Source organism: Portunus trituberculatus, chromosome 46 (genome assembly GCF_017591435.1).
Source record: "Portunus trituberculatus isolate SZX2019 chromosome 46, ASM1759143v1, whole genome shotgun sequence".
NCBI classification, from domain to species: domain Eukaryota; kingdom Metazoa; phylum Arthropoda; class Malacostraca; order Decapoda; family Portunidae; genus Portunus; species Portunus trituberculatus.
Genome location: NC_059300.1, coordinates 23,240,083 through 23,260,776, shown reverse-complemented (window position 1 = coordinate 23,260,776; position 20,694 = coordinate 23,240,083). Strand labels below are relative to the sequence as shown.

The 20,694-nt window shown below is 42.7% G+C and overlaps 1 protein-coding gene across 1 annotated transcript in view; it reads right to left on the bottom strand.

Annotated features, from left to right (window-relative positions):
* The window catches only part of LOC123520192, a 111,031-nt gene extending 94,394 nt beyond the window's left edge, over nucleotides 1-16,637 (bottom strand). Inside the window, 5 exon segments of the mRNA XM_045282228.1 lie at nucleotides 2,450-2,509; nucleotides 4,143-4,291; nucleotides 11,979-12,097; nucleotides 15,471-15,600; nucleotides 15,603-16,637. Coding sequence (XP_045138163.1) covers nucleotides 2,450-2,509; nucleotides 4,143-4,291; nucleotides 11,979-12,097; nucleotides 15,471-15,600; nucleotides 15,603-16,439 — 1,295 coding nt within the window. The 5' untranslated portion in view covers nucleotides 16,440-16,637.
* Nucleotides 16,638-20,694: the final 4,057 nt, after the last annotated feature.

The window sequence follows — 20,694 nt, the reverse complement described above, 5'->3', positions numbered from 1 at the left end:
AAGATGTTTCAATAAGTGAAGAAAGTCACTGGCAGGTGATGTCCACTATTCAGCAGTGTTGAAGAGGAAGAGACACACACACACACACACAGACAGAGAGAGAGAGAGAGAGAGAGAGAGAGAGAGAGAGAGAGAGAGAGAGAGAGAGAGAGAGAGAGAGAGAGAGAGAGAGAGAGAGAGAGAGAGAGAGAGAGAGAGAGAGAGAGAGAGAGAGAGAGAGAGAGAGAGAGAGAGAGAGAGAGAAGCTTTGATTTTCAATAAAGGATTTGCAAAAATTAATGCACCACATATGCAACGCATTACACAATTTTTCAGCCGCTTAAGACCAATACTTCTCAGAGTGAGGAGTGAAGCTGACCAATGAATGGAACAAAGCATGTGAAACAAAGATGAAGTATCAAATTAATGCCATACATATATCTACTACAAAATTCAGCTGATGATGTACTACAGTATTACCCTTCTTTTGGTAGTCATTTTCATGGTGAGATTCACATGAAGATGAAATGACAAAATTAGAATGTGCAGCAACATTTCACACAATTGAAGAGTACATCTTAAAAGTCTACTTTTTATCATGTAAACAATGCATACAAAACCGCTTTCTGATGCCCCAGTGTGTCCCTCAACACCAACAACAACTCCCCTCATAAACAGTATATGCAGGAACAAAACAAAAAGGACATCACATCATGGCACCTCATTCAACAGTTGCCCTTCTCAAGTCAGGTTGTGGCACTGATTTGCATCACCCCACATCAATGCTACCCAAGCTTTGCAGGCATCACACACAGTCATTCCTCAAACACAACACACATACAACACTGCATTTATTAATCTGTCATTCAGAATACGGATACACTCAATATCCAATCTAGGCAGTCAATTTTCACCTCAAAATTGTTGCAAAATCCAAGATTTCAGTTCCTTAAAAAAAAAAAAAAAAAAAAAAAAAAAAAAAAATATCACCCATATAATTTTTAGCTCCATCACACCCCCATCCTCCAAAAAATTTTCAACAATGCATAATCTTACAAACATTAGTACAAAATCATTTTATATATCTTTCAAGATTAAGAAAAGGCATGAACACAGGGTGACACACAATGCTAAGTCACTTACCTCTTGAAGAAAGGTAAAGAAGAATTTTTGTAAAGTATAAACTTCAGAGTAAAAACAAACAATGAAGGAATACAAACTATAAAGCCTTGCAATCAATTACTAGAAGACAGGGAAGCATTGCACTATTGAAAATAACAAGCTGTCCAGGAAGCTGAACACTGCTGAGGAGGAATTCACCCATAATGCTGGCATGAAATTGCATGAAAGGCAGCAATATGATATTGCAAGCCATACTCATCACTTAATCAATGCTGACATACTTATATATTTGAATTTTTTCAATAAAATCAATTATGTAAATGTACTTCATGGAAAATAAAAGCTTCGATCATCAATCACTGGCAAAAACATTCCATGTCATGATTTAGTGTATACTATCTTTGAACAGTCCAATGCACAAAGCCTTAAACAGATCACATTCATGAAAAACAGTGACAGGTACTTGCACTCATCAATTTTGACCATATAATTGCATAGTGACTACTACATGTGTATCACTTATGCTTACAATGCTTTTGCATATTTCATTTGATGTTATCTCAATTATCAAGAAAATGTAAATGGTTTCCAATATTGTTAGTAATTTATTTGTACTCCCTCACAATAATCTTTGTCCATAATATATTGTATGTGCAATACATTCCCAAATGTATCATGTATCAGGATGTTAAGTTTATTTCTTCAATCCACAAAACAGGTGAATATGAATATTACTATCCTGAATGGAATATGCATATAATATGAAACTGGAGCACCTCCATCTTACTTCTATAATTGCAAATAATTAATACTGACAATAAAATCAAAGTAACTTTAACTCTGACATAAATGTGTCAAGTACAATGGCATATTTGAAGCATGAAGTAACAATCGAACACAGCATTAAGCGGATACAACAAAAGTATTTTAAGTGAAAATGATTTTAATCATGCAACGTTGAAGTGATGTATGCATTAGCACGAAAGTCACATAGGTGACCTGAAAGAGGTTCTCATGAGCAGTTGTATGTCAAGCTGTGAGTTAATCTGAATCATGTGACAAACATGGACCGTTGCCAAAAATTAATGTCAGAAGCCTTTAGTGTATCTCCCATATAATTTTTGTTTTATGTGAAAATCATTAGACTGCAATAATCAGTAATCATAAATGGAACAGTTACTGTACTCCCAAAACTGTAAGCTTCAACATGCCAGATGGAACAATCCTCCAAGCTAACACTGGGTAAAACCAGCCTTACTCCAAACCAGAACTGGGTACAACCAGCCTGAGTGTTCAAGAGTGCACTGCAAGGCAGCAGGATGAGCGGGTGTGCATGTGGGCTACTTACAGTGGTGCACTGGAGACTGCCTCCTGGATCTCTGTGATGACCTCATTGGCCTTCTGCACCCTGGCCACCCAACACCAGCACAGCAGTTCGGCAGCACCACCACATACACCACACAAAGCAACCACAGGGGGAAAAAAGTGCACTAAGATAGGAGCTCAGGTTGGTTGGGATTTACAAGTTTAAGGGGAGAAATGAAAACTGAGCGAGGGAAAAAATACTGGGGCAAAAGAGAGCCAGAAAACAATGAATGAAAGAATAACTGCAAGCTCATGATCCTTTCCTCTTATGGACTTAACACCAAACTTTTGAGTTTTTGGATGATGTGAAACCCTTAAAACATTCATCTTGAGACACAACATGAATACTGCTTTCTAATCATGTGCTTGCTGTTTCCTTGTATGCAAACTGTACAACATAATCATACAAAACAACATAATACAAAAAAAATTACCTAAAAAGCCAAACCATTATGTAAGAAAACATGTAACCAAGTAACAAAAAATACTGATTTAAAATTATAAAAAAATATAAAAATCAACTTTTGCCAAATATCATGCTACTCTATACAGTTCATGCCTGTGCTGCCTGTCCCCCTCCTGTGGGGGGGGGACTACACTTCTGTGGGGACAGTAGAGATGCAAAGTGCCTAGGGTACCTAAACTATCAGGTGCAAAGCTGTATGATAGAAGGTGGAGGTGGGCAGGGGATATACTGATCAGGCCAATAACAAGACTGGGACAAGCATACCGAATGAAGTTCCCTGTCTCCCCTACACCTACTGAAGCCTCACCAAGTGCTTGCCAAAAAAGTGCTTTGCCTGAATCTGGACATTATACTCACACAGGTAAATTTTGTACATATTGTGAGCTAAAAATAAGAAAAACAAGCATTACACATAAAACACAGAACATATGCACCATATTGCAATGATACATACAATATCACCAAAAATTGTCAATCATAAAAAAAATCAACCAGCCAGAAAATATAATGGCAAGATTAAAAATCAAAATCAGTGAAAGCTGGTGTGGAATTTGGCAGAGTGGCCACTGCAGTCACAAGCTTAATGGGCACAGAGAGAGAGAGAGAGAGAGAGAGAGAGAGAGAGAGAGAGAGAGAGAGAGAGAGAGAGAGAGAGAGAGAGAGAGAGAGAGAGAGAGAGAGAGAGAGAGAGAGAGAGAGAGAGAGAGAAAGCTGCATAATCATGTCTACATTTCTCCGTCCCCTTCTGCCTTACCCTGGCTTACACCACACCCCTTTGTAAGCATGTCACACAAAGCAGGTAGCCAACACACGGTTGCTAGCAAAGTACTGTTGCACTCCAGACTTTATCACTTCAGTGAGGGTGAGTTGTAATGTGTCAATATGTTCATTTTTTTTCTACCTATCATATTCGTGTTGAAAGAATAGAATTTTTTCATAATCATTTCTACTATTTCACTTTAAGATTGTCTTTGTTAATGGGATCAAAGATGTGTAATGTGCTAACATTTCTATGATTTCTATTTATTATCTTTGATTCGAGAAGAAAATTTGTTGCATTTTTTTTTGCATGCTATGACAACTTCTTGCTATCAAGTACACTATTCAATACACTAACTAAATGTTTTGCTATCAAAATCCCAAGCACTACAAAGTTTATGAAAGCAAGAGAATCCCTTCATCAACTGCTTGGAATAAAATCTGAACTTACGGTTGGGACTCGCGGACAGTCTTCATGGAATTATTGAAGTCCTCTGTAAACTCGCGCCAGACGGTGATGCCAAGGCGGCGCTTCAGATCCTGGGCCGTCTTCACCTTGGCTCCCAGCACCTGCCGGAGGGTCTGAATCTCCTCCTCTGTCTGGAACCAGGGACAGTTGTTGTCATTATATTAATTAATGCACAACATACACTAGCATACATCAAACAACTACATAAATAGACACGAGTACAAATGTGTGTCCATAATACATAAGGTACACTTGCATATCCTGCTTCTGAATCCATCAGTCCAGCTCCTCCTTTAGCTGCTGTACATTTACCACCTATACCACTTATTCTCATAGTCTATCCCAGGCATCTATATTTCATAACTTAAATGTCCTTCCCTTTTCTATATTTTTTTGTGTCCTCTCAAATATATACCTTCTTATTGTGTCAATAATAAATCTATTTTCACCAGCCCATCATTAGCTTATACATAATCATTCTTTTTTCAACTACACTACAAGTACTAATATTTCCATGTCTTTTTAGTGTTTCATCAAATTCTATGGCCATCTTATCAGTTATTCCCTCTGTTCTTGTGATGGGAGTGCAGAGAGTACATAACATTAGCATATTGCAATTTCAGTAAGATCATTATGGAAACTATTTATTCTATTCCTGTACATCTTTGTCTGAGGTGTGTGTGTGTGTGTGTGTGTGTGTGTGTGTGTGTGTGTGTGTGTGTGTGTGTGTGTGTGTGTGTGTGTGTGTGTGTGTGTGTGTGTGTGTGTGTGTGTGTGTGTGTGTGTGTGTGTGTATTTACCTAGTTGTATTGTACAGGGTTCAAGCAGGGCTCATAGTGTCCCGTCTCCATATCTCCATTTATCTAGTTTTTCTTTAAAGTTATGCACACTATGTGCTGCGACAATTTCCTTATCCAATGCATTCCATTTTTCCACCATTCTGTGTGTATTTTCCAACATCCTTCACACACTGCCTCATCCTAATCTTCTTTTCATGTCCTCTTGTCCTTCCATCGCCTTCCGCCAACAGCACCAGGTCTTCTTTGTCTATTTTTCAATATCATTTACTATCTTATACATTGTTATTAGGTCCCCACGTTCTCTTCTATCTTGTAAGGTTGGCAGTCCCATTTCCTTCAGTCGTTCTTCATATGTGAGGTCCTTTAATTCCGGCACCATCTTTGTAGCAATCTTCTGTATCCTTTCCAGTTTTCTTATATCTTTTTTAGAGCTCGGAGACCATACCACTGCTGCATATTCCAGCCTTGGGCATATCATGCTTGTGATGATTTTTTTCATCATATCTTTATCCATGTAATGAAATGCCACTCTTATATTAGTCAACATCTTATATGATAGTCCAAATATCTTGTTTATGTGTTTATCAGGGCTCAGATTTTCTTGTATGATCACTCCAAGATCTTTTTCCTCTTTAGTCTTCGTTATTTGCTCGTCCCATCAAATAGTTCCATACTGGTCTTCTCTTACTCTTTCCTAGTTCCATTATGTGACATTTCTTGGCATTAAACTCCAATTTCCACTTCTTGCTCCATTCATAGATCTTGTTTAAATCTTCCTGTAACAGTAGACAGTCCTCTCTGGTTTTGATAACTTTTAGCAACTTTGCATCATCAGCGAATAAATTCATATAGCTGTTTATCCCAATGTGAATGTCATTTACATAAACTTGAAACATAATGGGGGCTAACACTGACCCTTGTGGCACTCCACTAGTTACTTTACTCCAAGATGAGTATGTATCTCTGATCACAGTTCTCATTTCCTATCCTTCAAATAATCTCTTGTCCATTCGAGCAAGGTTCCACGCAGTCCTCCTATGTTCTCTAGTTTCCAAAGAAGTCTTCCGTGAGGGACTTTATCAAATGCCTTTTTAATGTCCAGGTATACTGTGTCTACCCATCCATCTCTGTTTTCAAGTCCTGCAATAACTCTGGAGTAGAAGCTTAATAAGTTTGATACACATGACCTCCCTGTCCTGAACCCAAATTGTCTGTTCGATATGACTTGCTCCTCTTCTAGAAATTTAACCCACTTTTCTTTGATAATTATTGACACTTGTAAGTGACACTGGTCTGTAGTTTAGTGGTTCAGTTGCCTTTCCTCCTTTAAATATCGGTATTACATTGGCTCTCTTCCACTCGTGGAACTTTCCTTCATTTATTGAACTTTTAATTATTTCCCAAATTGGCTCCAGTACTTGCTCTTTACATTCTTTTAACACCCAGCCTGATACACCATCTGGCCCCATTGCTTTTCTGACTTCCAACTTGTCCAGTAATCTTCCAATATCCTCTTTGTGCACTGCAATCTCCTGTAATCCTTGGCAATCCAATGTCCTATTAGGTTCTGTGAAATCATCATCTTCAGTGAATACCGTTTTGAAGCTTTCATTCATTATTTCACACGTTTCTTTCTCTGTTTGGTATGTCTTTCCTTCATTAATTATTTTTCAATTGTTTCCTTATTCTTTGTTTTGCCATTTATAAACTTGTAGAAAAGTTTGGGTTCATCCTTGCTTTTATCCACTACATCTTTCTCAAACTTTCTTTCTTCCTCTCTCCTTACTCTAATATATTCATTTCTAGTATCTTTGTACTGCCGACTATTATAGTCATTTCCCTGCTTTAAAAGTTTCTTCCATGCTTTATCCTGTGTGTGTGTGTGTGTGTGTGTGTGTGTGTGTGTGTGTGTGTGTGTGTGTGTGTGTGTGTGTGTGTGTGTGTGTGTGTGTGTGTGTGTGTGTGTGTGTGTGTGTGTGTGTGTGTGTGTGTGTGTGTGTGTGTGTGTGTGTGTGTGTGTGTGTGTGTGTGTGTGTGTGTGTATTTACCTAGTTGTATTGTACAGGGTTCAAGCAGGGCTCATAGTCTCCTGTCTCCATGTCTCCATTTATCCAATTTTTCTTTAAAGTTATGCATATTATGTGTTGTAACAACTTCATCATTCAATGCATTCCACTTTTCCACCATTCTATGTGAAAAACTGTATTTTCCAATATTCTTCACAGACTGGCGTGGCATACTGGATAAGGTGGTGAGCGTGAGATCGGGCAGATGTCCACATGTATGTTCAAATCACACCACATACCGCTTTGAAGCTTTGCCATTTGTTGAGTGGTTTAAAGTTACCTACATGTCACCATGATACCCAGGTTCTTGATGGTTACACAAAAGATGCACTTGAGTGGTGATATGGGCCCTACTATGGATACCACTAAAAATAAAATTGCCTGCACTACTAATGGGCGGAGGCTGAACAGCGCTTCCCACATATACTCTTCAAGTATGCCTACAGGTGCTATAGAACAAAGTAAAAAAAAAATCTTTACATGTCCTCTTGTACTTCTAGCTTCTTCTGTGACCAGCACCAGATCTTCCTAGTCTATTTTTTCAATGCCATTTACTATTTTATGTATTCTTATTAGGTCTCCTCATTCTCTTCTATCTTATAAGGTTGGCAGTCCCATTTCCTTCAGCCTTTCTTTATATGTTAGGTCCTTTAGTTTAGGCACCATCTTTGTAGCTATCTCCTGGATCCATTCTAATCTTCTTATGTGTCTTTTAGAGCTCAGTGACCACACCACTGCTGCATATTCCAGCTTAGAGTGTATCATGCTTGTGATAATTTTTTTCATCATATCTCTGTCCATGAATTGAAATGCCACTCTAATATTAGTCAACATTTTATGTTTGTGTGTGTGTGTGTGTGTGTGTGTGTGTGTGTGTGTGTGTGTGTGTGTGTGTGTGTGTGTGTGTGTGTGTGTGTGTGTGTGTGTGTGTGTGTGTGTGTGTGTATTTACCTAATTGTATTTACCTAATTGTAACATACGGAAAGAGCTATGCTCGTGTTGTCCCGTCTCCATATCTACTAATGTCCAGCTTTTCTTAAAATCATGAATATTCCTTGCGTTGACCACTTCCACGTCTAAACTATTCCATGCTTCCACCCTTCTATGAGGAAGCTATATTTTTCACATCTCTCCTATAAGTGGCCATTTTAGTTTTTCCCATGCCCTCTCGACATTCTTTCATTCCACATACACAGATCTTCCCTATCCATTTTTCCATGCCAATCATCACTCTGTATATTGCTATCAGGTCTCCCCTTTCTCTTCTGTTTTCCAGGGTCGGAAGTTGCATTCTGTTCAGTCTGTCTTCATAAGTCAAATCTCTTAAGTCAGGCACCATTTTGTTGCAGCCCTCTGTACTTTCTCTAGTTTCCTTATGTGTTTCTTTAAGTTCGGAGCCCACTGTATTGTTGCATATTCAAGCCTTGGTCTTATCATTGCAGTAATTATTTTCTTCATCATTTCTTCATCTAAATATCTGACGCCACTCTTATGTTCCTCAATAAGTTCAATACTTCTCCAATTATTTTGTTTATATGTCTCTCTGGCGATAGGTCATTGGTAATTGTCACCCCAAGGTCTTTTTCTTCATGACTGGTTTTATGTCTTCATTTCCTATCTTGTACATACTCCTGATTCTTCTTTCACTCTTGCCAAACTCTAATTTCTTGCATTTTGTCGTGTTGAACTCCATTTGCCATGTACAGCTCCATTTCCATATTCTGTCCAAGTCTTCCTGGAGTAGTTCGCAATCTTTGTCACATCTCACTTTTCTTAACAATTTTGCATCGTCTGCAAATAGGCTCACATAACTGGACACCCCATCCACCATGTCATTTATGTAGACCGCGAACATTACTGGTGCCAACACTGATCCCTGTGGAACTCCACTCTCCACCAAGCCCCATTCTGATGGTCTGTCCTTAATTATTGTTCTCATTTCTCTTCCTACCAAAAGTCTTCCATCCATTTTAGTAAACTGCCATGCACTCCTCCTACCATTTCAAGTTTCCAGATCAGTCTCCGGTGTGGTACCTTATCAAAGGCCTTTTTTAAATCCAGATATATTCCATCAGCCCAACCATCTCTTTCCTGTATTACATCTATCACCCTCGAATAGTAACATATCAGGTTTGTTGTGCATGAACGCCCTTTTCTAAAACCAAATTGACACTCACAAAGTATGTCATTTTTCTCCAAGAAGTCTGTCCATCTATTCTTCACCATGTGTGTGTGTGTGTGTGTGTGTGTGTGTGTGTGTGTGTGTGTGTGTGTGTGTGTGTGTGTGTGTGTGTGTGTGTGTGTGTGTGTGTGTGTGTGTGTGTGTGTGTGTGTGTGTGTGTGTGTGTGTGTGTGTGTGTGTGTGTGTGTGTGTAATTCACCACCACGGTCATCTGCTGGTCACCCAGCTCAGGAAACAACCCCTTGAGTTACATTGCCGCTGGGTGAACAGGGGCTACACATTAAGAGGCTTGCCCATTTGCCTCACAACTCCCGAAACTCAAACCCGGGACTTTTCAATTGTGAGTAAGTGTGTGTAATTCACTGTTTGATCTGCTGCAGTCTCTGACGAGACAGCCAGACGTTTACCCTACGGAACGAGCTCAGAGCTCATTGTTTCCGATCTTCGGATAGGCCTGAGACCAGGCACACACCACACACCGGAACAACAAGGTCACAACTCCTCGATTTACATCCCATACCTACTCACTGCTAGGTGAACAGGGGCTACACGTGAAAGGAGACACACCCAAATATCTCCACCCGGCCGGGGATTCGAACCCCGGTCATCTGGCTTGTGAAGCCAGCGCTCTAACCACTGAGCTACTGGGCTGTGTGTGTGTGTGTGTGTGTGTGTGTGTGTGTGTGTGTGTGTGTGTGTGTGTGTGTGTGTGTGTGTGTGTGTGTGTGTGTGTGTGTGTGTGTGTGTCCACAAAGAATAATTAATGAGCAGGTCACAACTAACATTCATGACACAAGTTATTTATGTGCACAATGATCTATCTTCATTTTCTCTCAATCTAACTTTGCCTACTAAGATCACCAGTTGTCAAGATTGATCAATGGTTCATGACAAAACCCTACAATATTCAACTATCTAACAAGGACAAGACAACAATAATAATTCATAAAACTTTATCATACAGTAATCTATAGGTTATTTTTGAGAAGAATACATACAAATACATCTCATACACTCTTCCTACTACACACCTAGCATGAAAGGTTCTCCAGTTTCTGTCAGAGCACAAGCAATGACACCATCAAAATGTTGATCACCAAACTATACTCTTTGTCATCAACTGTTAAAGAACTTTTTTTTATCTAAGGACATGCAAACATTTTCTTTTTTTTTTTCTTATGTAAGAGGGGAAGCTTGCCAACGGCAACAAAAAATATAAAAAAGGCCCACTTGATTGCCATTTCCCATAGAGTGATAGAGTTAGCCAGAAGTCTCGGACAAATGTCTTGAAGCTTCCCTCTTAAAAGAAGTCACATTGTAGGAAGATGGAAACACAAAAGCAGGCAGGGAGTTCCAGAGTTTACCAGAGAAAGGTAAGAATGATTGAGAGTACTGGTTAACTCTTGCATTAGAAAGTTGGACAGAGTAAGGGTGAGAGGAAGAAGAAAGCCTTGTGGAGGAAAGCTGCAGGAGGAGGGGAGGCATGCAGTTAGAAGATCAGAATAGCAGATAGCATGAAATAGTGATGAAAGATAGCACAGGATGCAACATTACGGCAGTGAGAAAGAGGCTGAAGACAGTCAGTCAGAAGAGGAGAGTTTATGATATGAGTAGCTTTTGATTTCACCCTATCTAATAAAACTCTGGGAGTGGAATCCCCAAACATGCAAAGAGTACTCCATACAGAGGCAGATACGGCCCCTGTACAAAGTTAACAGTTGGAGGGACGGAAAAAACTGGCAGAGATGCCTCAGAACGCCTAACTTCATAGAAGCTGTTTTAGCAAGAAAGGAGATGTGAAGTTTCCAGTTTAGATCATGAATAAAGGACAGATCGAGGATATTCAGTGTAGATGGGGGCAGTTGAGTGTCAATGAAAAGAGGGGATAGTTGTCTGGAAGGTTGTGTTGAGTTAAAAGATAGAGGAATTGAGTTTTTGAGGCATTGAACAATAAAAGTTTTTTTCTGCCCCAATCAGAAATCTTAGAAAGATCAGAAGTCAGGTGTTCCATGGCGTCCCTGCGTGATCCATTGACATTCTGAAAAGTTGGTTGTCTTTGAAATGACACAGAGAGATGTAGGGTGGTATCATCAGTGTAGGAGTGGATAGGGCAAGAAGTTTGGTTAAGAAGATCATTAATGAACAATAGGAGGAGAGTGTGACAGGACAGAACCCTGAGGAACACCACTATTAACAGATTTAGGAGAAAAACAGTGGCCATCTACCACAGCTGCAATAGAACGGTCAGAGAGGGAACTTGAGATAAAGTTGCAGAGAGAAGGATAGAAACTGTATGAGGGCAATTTTGAAATCAAAGCTTTATGCCAGACTATCAAAAGCTTTTGATATGTATAACAGCAAAAATTTCACCAAAATCTCTAAAAGGATGACTGAGACTCAGTATGGAAAGCAAGTATAAAGAGCGGCATTGACAGAAGCCATACTGGCGATCAGATAGGAGATTGTGAAGTGACAGATGTTTGAGAATTTTCCTTTTGAAGATAGATTCAAAACCTTTAGACAAGCAAGAGATTAAAGCTATAGGACGGTAGTTTCAGGAGAGAGAGAGAGAGAGAGAGAGAGAGAGAGAGAGAGAGAGAGAGAGAGAGAGAGAGAGAGAGAGAGAGAGAGAGAGAGAGAGAGAGAGAGAGAGAGAGAGAGAGAGAGAGAGAGAGAGAGAGAGAGAGAGAGAGAGAGAGAATTAACAAGAACAAGGTGACCCAAGGCCACACTGTAACAAGGCAGCGAACAGAGCACCACCAGTCCATACCTTGGCCAGCTCTGCCTTCCATTCCTCACGCAGCTTCTCCTGTTCATCGGGGGACAGGGCATTGAAGTTCTCATGCACCCCACTGTCCGGGGTCACTGCATCATAGGTCACCTCCTCGGCTGAAACACAGGACTCCTTTCAGCACTGCAGGTGGACACTAAAACACTAGAGTCCCTTCACTCATCACCTCTACACACAATAAATACATAAACACAATTACAGCCTAAACTTCCTTCAGTTAATTAACCTTTTCACTGCAAGACAATTTTTCTAATAACCTGTACTAAGTTTTTTGCAATTTATTTATATACTATATAGTACTTTAAATATTTAGTAGACAAGAAAAGAAAAAATTAAGTGCCTCTTCTCTCCATACAAACAGTCTTTTACAACAGTAAAGGTCAACAAAAAATAACAATGCTAAAATTTACATATGATTTCATTTTTGTGACCTTAGACAACTTACACATGAAAAATTAAAACTACAAGCTCTAAAAGGCTTTACTGGATATTCAAGGACACTTTTCACTGTAAGTATAGTCTTTCAAAACCTTCATGTAAATATATACAAGGCACTTATAGTATACCTAGCTAAAAAGAAACTACAGGAGTCAAAATATCTATTAAAGACCTCACTTCCTCCATTAACTGACCCTAAGCAATCAATCTATCTATCTGTCAGTATTATGATTACAATCCTTGGAACAAGCTTCATGAAATCCATTCCTGACTCCTTCAATGACCCACACCAAAGAAACATTTTACTATATTCTCTGATCACTCAATATTCACCTGCCACGGCTATCATAGAACACACTCTGTATCCACTCTGCACTCACTACCTGCAGGTGTCAGTTGGAGCTACACAGTAATGATAGCAGCTTTTGTAGTCTGCTCTTCATCCTACAGTCTATACTAGCTTGATTTATTTTGCTCACTTCATGAATATACTATTGATATTCATCATCTTTCATTATTTTTTGTTCTGTCATGTATCTGGGTGAAAGTAAAATTATTATGATTACAACAACAACAACAACTACAACTACTACTACTACTACTACTACTACTACTACTAATAATAATAATAATAATAATAATAATAATAATGGCATTACTTAGAAACATCATTCCACATCCATCAATCACGTCTTGTAATATAAGATAAAAATGAAAAGGAGGGATTGGGAGTCTCTCCAAGCGAGCCGTTGCCGTAAGGATCAGAAACACCACTATAGTAAACTTCATGCTTTTAACGGGTATGCTCTCCTAATCTGAGAGAGAGAGAGAGAGAGAGAGAGAGAGAGAGAGAGAGAGAGAGAGAGAGAGAGAGAGAGAGAGAGAGAGAGAGAGAGAGAGAGAGAGAGAGAGAGAGAGAGAGAGAGAGAGAGAGAGAGAGAGAGAGAGATATTCACATTTATAGAAAATTGCTGAACTGTTGCTCTCACAATACTCGTGTGTGTAATTCACCACAGTCTTCTGCTGGTCACCCAGCCAGTCTTCCCCATTACGGAGCGAGCTCAGAGCTCATAGACCGATCTTCGGGTAGACTGAGACCACAACACACTCCACACACCGGGAAAGCGAGGCCACAACCCCTCGAGTTACATCCCGTACCTATTTACTGCTAGGTGAACAGGGGCCACACATTAAGAGGCTTGCCCATTTGCCTCGCAGCGCCGGGACTCGAACCCGGCCCTCCTGATTGTGAGTCGAGCGTGCTAACCACTACACTACGCGATGTGTGTTTCACTGTTTGATCTGCTGCAGTCTCTGACGAGACAGCCAGACGTTACCCTACGGAACGAGCTCAGAGCTCATTATTTCCGATCTTCGGATAGGCCTGAGACCAGGCACACACCGGGACAACAAGGTCACAACTCCTCGATTTACATCCCGTACCTACTCACTGCTAGGTGAACAGGGGCTACACGTGAAAGGACACACACCCAAATATCTCCACCCGGCCGGAGAATCGAACCCCGGTCCTCTGGCTTGTGAAGCCAGCGCTCTAACCACTGAGCTACCGAGCGTGTGTGTGTGTGTGTGTGTGTGTGTGTTCTTTTCTTTGTTGTTAACACTTCATAATATATTTCCTTACACATGCCTGCGAGTCACATGTCACGCACAGCACCTTGATGATAGAGCAACAATACAAGACGTGACTAACACATTAGGTGCGAGGCCATAGGCGTGGGCCGCCTCCAGCTGACAAAACATGCTAAAACAAGAAATGAAACGTCTTCATTTCTTTGTTTTGCTGGCAGCTTCTGTCATGGCGCGCTGCCTAATACGAAGAGAAGCCCACGCCACAGCTGTACGCTGGTTTGGCCGACTTAACGCATCGGTAAAAAAAGTTCAACGAACCAGCGGATCTGTGAAGAAAGCTGCTACGGAGAGCATAATAATGCCTGGACAGCTACACAAGCATCTATGTTAAGAGGTGGTACCCTGTGACCACGCCTTTGCATGTTCCTGATCCTACAAGCATTGAAATCGTGTTTACTCGACAGCTTGTCACGTAATAAATCCCTCTCATTTGCTGACCATGAACAATGTTCACCGCATTGCTGTCCCTCAGGCCCTTCTCTGTCTCGTGTCCGTGGTGGTGTTTCAACTTAAGCGATGTAGTCGTACTTTCCATTACTGTGGTGTGTGTGTGTGTGTGTGTGTGTGTTAATATGATCGTTACCGTTATAAGGGCGTGTTTCCCGGGAGCTAAGGTTATAATCACTGTTATCTTTCTATATGTTTGTTATTTGCCCTTTTACTAATTCAATCTGCTTGCCAAATTAAGATTCCATAGGATTAATATTGTCACAGTTTTAGGTATAAAATATAAGATAAAAATGAAAAAGCTTCATATACGAATGTTTAAACAAATAAGTAAAGATGCAACATGTTGATCACCGAAGAATAGGAGGAACGGAGGAACACCAGCCCGACGCATAAACCACCTTGCAGCATCCTAAGCATGCTCGCCGCGCACTGTCCCTTGTCACGAGTGTGAACTTGAATCGGATCCACTCAGTCTGTACTACAGAAATACTTTTCTATTTCTGCTCTGTGGGACATCACAGGATAAAGAATATTGGCAATCATTTCTTCCTTTTTTTTTTTTATAGGACTGTAATATAGAGGGAGTCACAACACTGAGTGACCCAGACGAGTGCGTGAGACTCTAGATCAAGTCTAGCTATACTAAAGATGACTGCATATTAAGTTAATTATTTCTTATCGAGCTGCACAGTCATGAGAAAACTGAAAAACAGCAGGCACCGCTGGACATCAAAGAAGCGTCATTTACGACCAGACCTGCTAATGTTTACTTTGCACCCCTCACTCCTACTAACGAATCCACAATCGTGCCCTCTACCACCACCTGTGCCACCCCCCACAAAAAAAAAAAAAAAAATAAATAAATAAATAAAACTGGCGAAATTACGTCCCTGATTACCATTTACAGGGCAGAAGATACAGAGAATTTCTCACCTAAAAGTCTCCGCAGCTTCCTGGCGTATTTGGCGGACAAACTTCGCATCTTCACGTCGGAGAGCCTCGCTCCCCGTTGAAGAGCCTGAAGGATCCGTCGGTAACGATCCTCCAGGGTGAGGTGGGGGCTGAGGGGACAGCAGCTCCCTCACCCTCGTGACCTATGCTTAATGGCTCTTCTGTGGACGCACCGCTGGACACTGTTTCCAAAAATTTGATGTAATTGTGATGTGGGCTGATCTTGGGGCGGTATTCCTTCCTATAGTTCTCATAGGTTACTTTGACGCCACCTGAGGGAAGGATCTCAGCCTCCGCCACTTCGTGGTCCTCTAAGAACACTTCGTTTTCCTGATTTTCAGACAACCGCGAAAACAACTCCGTGCCAGCGGCGTCCTTCTGGCTGCCACTGGAATGAGCTCTTCGAGTTTTGTCTTGCGCCGCACCAAGTATCGTGTTCTGCACATCCTGCTCGTCTGAAATGCTGCACTCATCTTCTGATACGCTGCTGACGCTGGCGCTGCGGGAGGCAGACAGTTCCAAGTCCAGTGTGAGGTAGTCTTCGTTCACACGCACGCCCAGGCCCTGCAGCTGCTGCAGAAGCGCATGAGAGTTGTCCAACCCGGAGTTGCACCAATCCGTGGTGTTGACAAACTCATACCCGAGAGACGGATCACCATACTCTTCTGGCAGCCGTAGATTTTCCAAGGTGAGGTCCGGCAGCGGGTCCTCCAAGTACTCATCGTTCACAGTGATGCTTCCCAGGCTGTTGGGTGCCGTATCATCAGCCAAGTTATCCAGGTTTCTGGCCATGAGTTGAGCCAGGACAGTGGGACCAGGGAGATTGACGACTGGCGCCCCCAGAGAGGTGGACACCTCGCCAGTACTGATTGCAGGGGCGGCCGCTGGTGCGATAACCTCTCGCTCCACCAACACATTATTGTTCCGTATGTCCTCCGCACAGTGAGCCATCGTTCGTCACCACAGAGACTCGCGGCCTCACATACTGTACTCAAGTTAACAACAAGGGCCGCTTCCCGCACACCGAATGGTGGCTAGCGGCCCTTCAGTCCTCGCCGCCAGTGCACTCCCACCTTCCTCGCCTGGGCAAGTGGCGATCAATGACCGTTCAAAGGCAGCCACAAATATTAACTTTTACCTTCTCTGATCGGTGAAGGAATGGCGTGTAATTCACTCCTGGAAACGTTAAAAGATCACTGAAACGCTCGCTATATTCACAGGCACGAAAGTGTACGAAAAAGGCAACAATATCTAAAAAAAAATACACACACACACACACACACACACACACACACACACACACACACACACACACACACACACACACACACACGGCACAAGTAAAAACTACGAAAATACCAGATTGCTAAACGGAGTGAGGAAATTCTGATTCGCAAATACAAAGATTAACACCTGAACTGGCCGGAGCTGGACGGGAAGGTGATACTGGTCAATTTACAAGCATGAATTTTGACTATCAAGTAAATAACCTTCGTGATGTATAATAAAAGAGACTGACACGAGACAAGCACAATAATATACTCTACAACCATCCCAATACACACACACACACACACACACACACACACACACACACACACACACACACACACACACACACACACACACGAGTCAATGAGCGAGTGACAGACAAGATTTATGGAATTCACACTTTAAGTTCTCTGGCTCAGAATCCACACGGGGCGGGAGGGAGACAGGCAGGCAGGCTGGCTGGCTGGTGGGTCACTTGAGGGACTCCACGATTTAAAGGCAAGGCAAAAACCAGTCCCTGACCCCACGCAACGCCCCTCCACCCTGCCTTGGCCTGACCCGACTTGCTGCCCTCTGCATACGTGGCTCAGGTAAATGTGGGCGTCTGGGTAACGTGTGTGTGTGGTGGTGGTCGTGGTGGTGGGAAGGTGCAGAAGAAAGAGTGTTAGTTATGAATGCTGTGTGTGTGTGTGTGTGTGTGTGTTCACTGTTTGATCTGCTGCAGTCTCTGACGAGACAGCCAGACGTTACCCTACGGAACGAGCTCAGAGCTGTGTGTGTGTGTGTGTGTGTGTGTGTGTGTGTGTGTGTGTGTGTGTGTGAAACGAACGAGAACTTTCACCAAATACAAAGCTACAGCACATACTCTTTCCGTTGATGACTCACGACTCTCTCTCTCTCTCTCTCTCTCTCTCTCTCTCTCTCTGTGTCTAATCCTAATCCCGAACAATGACACAAGACAAAGATCGTTCTGAACCTAATAAAAAAAATCAATCATACACACATGCAATCACGCAAATGCGCGCGCAAACACACACACACACACACACACACACACACACACACACACACACACACACACACACACACACACACACACACTGTCAGAGACTGCAGCAGATCAAGCAGTGAAACACACACACACACACACCATTAAAAGTGCAGAATTTTTAGTTTCTCAAGGGCTTCCTCCGCGATTCTCTCTCTCTCTCTCTCTCTCTCTCTCTCTCTCTCTCTCTCTCTCTCTCTCTCTCTAGTACAGGTATTCTCGTGATGGAGGTAACACGAACCCTTCTCTCTCTCTCTCTCTCTCTCTCTCTCTCTCTCTCTCTCTCTCTCTCTCTCTCTCTCTCTCTCTCCCTCCTATCTCTCTCTCCTCCTCACTTCACATCTCTGCTCCATTTTCCTCCACATTCCTTCATTACGTTTTCTTTCGCTTTTTCTGAGGGGTAACAATTACTGTCTGCATGTCCCTGAATACACACACACACACACACACACACACACACACACACACACACACACACACACACACACACACACACACACACACACACACAGAGCCACTATACGGGTTGCAGCAGCAGATGTTTGTTGCTCACGCTAACCACACCTACACACTTAAAAATGCCACCACACCTTTACTTTCTTTCTCTTACGCACACTCACACTGTCTTCACACTGCACTGCTTCACCCCACTCAGTGTGACACAGAGTGATTCATTACACGCTTGTCTAATTAACACTCAGCTAAATAAGTTTCCAAGGCGTCTCTTAGTCTCAAAAGTTTCTCATTTTCTTCTCATACAGCAAACGGAAGTGGACAGGTATGAACTCTCATGCTCCTTTCATTTTCTCTTATACTTTTCTTTTATGTTTTTTTTCTAAGTGCGACGCGTTACTGGGATAGTGCACGCCATTCAATATAGTCCTCCCACCAGTACCACCGTGCGAGGGCTGACCACTCCGTCTGTCTGTCAGTCCACACGCCACACGCACGACTGGCTGCTGTCAGGAGGGATGATGTGCACTATACGACCATTAGCACCACCATTTTTTCCATCGACTTTTTCCCGCGTAACGGCAGCAGGGGAATTTCACCCTAGACTTGTAAATATCAGGGAGTCCTCGACCTGCATGAGTGACCCCACCGCTGCTCCGTAAATAGGGCACTTTACACGCACAGCTTTTCTGTCAACAAACTTTCAGTCCCGTTTCCCTGTTGTTCTCTCTCACACGGGACGTCCAACACCATTCACGTTCCACAGGCAACCAAAGCTCACTACTTTTCCTGCCCCAAAGTTTCCACAACACATCGCTGTCACCACCACAGCAAGGCAACACTGGGAAAGTCTCATTCCACACGCTGCCATGAACACGCACGCACACACACACATACACCCGACGGAGGGCTCTCGTCTGTCTGTCAGGTTGCAGGGGAGGAGCTTAGCCCTGACGGAGCAGCTTCCAAAACCCCGCCGTCCTGGCCCACCACCACCACCACCACCGCCACGGCCGCCGCAGTTGTCATACAGCGTGACCCTCCAGATTGCAAGTCTCCCCCAGCGCTGTGTTAACGTAATAGTGACGAAGCCCTAGGGATGCATAGTGATGAGGTGCAAAGGTGAACATGGGAAGGGTGGCGACACAGCTAGTTGCCAGGAGAAGGTGACGGTGTGAGGGTGTGGAGGTGTGTCTGGCAGGTGAGGATGGTGAGGTGGCGGTGTGCTGCTGTTGCTGCCGCTGCCCGCCCCTCCTCCGCCAGGTAGCCAGCCAGGTGTATCGGCGGCTCGGCTAACTACCTCGCCTCGCCCTATACCGTTTACAGATTAATTTTTCCCCGTAATTACAGCAAACCTGTGCTGTAAATATCTTGCAGGCATTAGGGTCACGGAGGTACACCCACACACACATCCGCAGGAAACTAAGGCATAGGTTTCACTGCTGCGTCCCCCCGTCCCCCATCCCTCCCTCTCTCTCCCTGATTGTTTCCGTGTTGCGTCATCCATGTCCGTGACGTCACCATCAATTTACGAAAACACGACACCGGGAGATAGAGGGAGTGGGAGTGAGGGTGGGAGGGGCGGAGGCAGAAAACAACGAGCTGGCAAACAATATCAGCCGACCAGACAGCCTGGCGATCTTGAGTGTCGACCGCCCAAACAGCGCTGAGTCACGTTCAAACGGCACCACTCTGTTCTTGATCCCTCGTGTCCTTGCTGCAATCTTGGGCAATGACGCTGGAGGAACTTCCATCCTTCACTGTGCCTTACAATGCATCATTCGACAGGTGCGCGTTCCCCCTCTAGTACTTCCTCCTGAAGTCATATAGAGTAATTGATCAGAACGTCAGCAATGCGAACACGACGTCAGCTCCTCGCGGGACTGTGCTTCAGTCAGCTGGCGTAAATCAAGTTCCAATCCATTTTAGGCACAATAAGGTGTAGGATTACAAGGAGCGTACACATGTACGTGAATACGTGCCACGTAGCACTTTGCCGCAGTGCTATTTCGCATGTTTAGTCTGAGTGTGCAAGATTGATCACTCACTCACGATCACTACATGAGCGCCTCCCTATTACCGCTTCATATAAATGTTTATCTTTTTTTTATTTTTTTCTATTTAAGTACAGTAACTCATTGCATTTTCAAGTACTTAATGTATAGTTGTTGTTTTTTTTCCTTAAGAGCAGGCTACCTCAGCAGTGTAATGCCAGTCTTGCTTGCAAAATCTCACATGCTGGATATCTGTTTCTTTGAAATAATTCGTCATTCAAGGCAGTCCCCAAATATAACGATGAAGGTTTAGAACTTGACTTTTCCCTGAACATCTGCGATCGTCCTATGTAATCAAGCGCCTTGGAGGCCGCAAAGTACATTACAGCAAATCTTGCAGGGGAGTAGCTAGCAGATTGAATAACACGGAACCTACAGC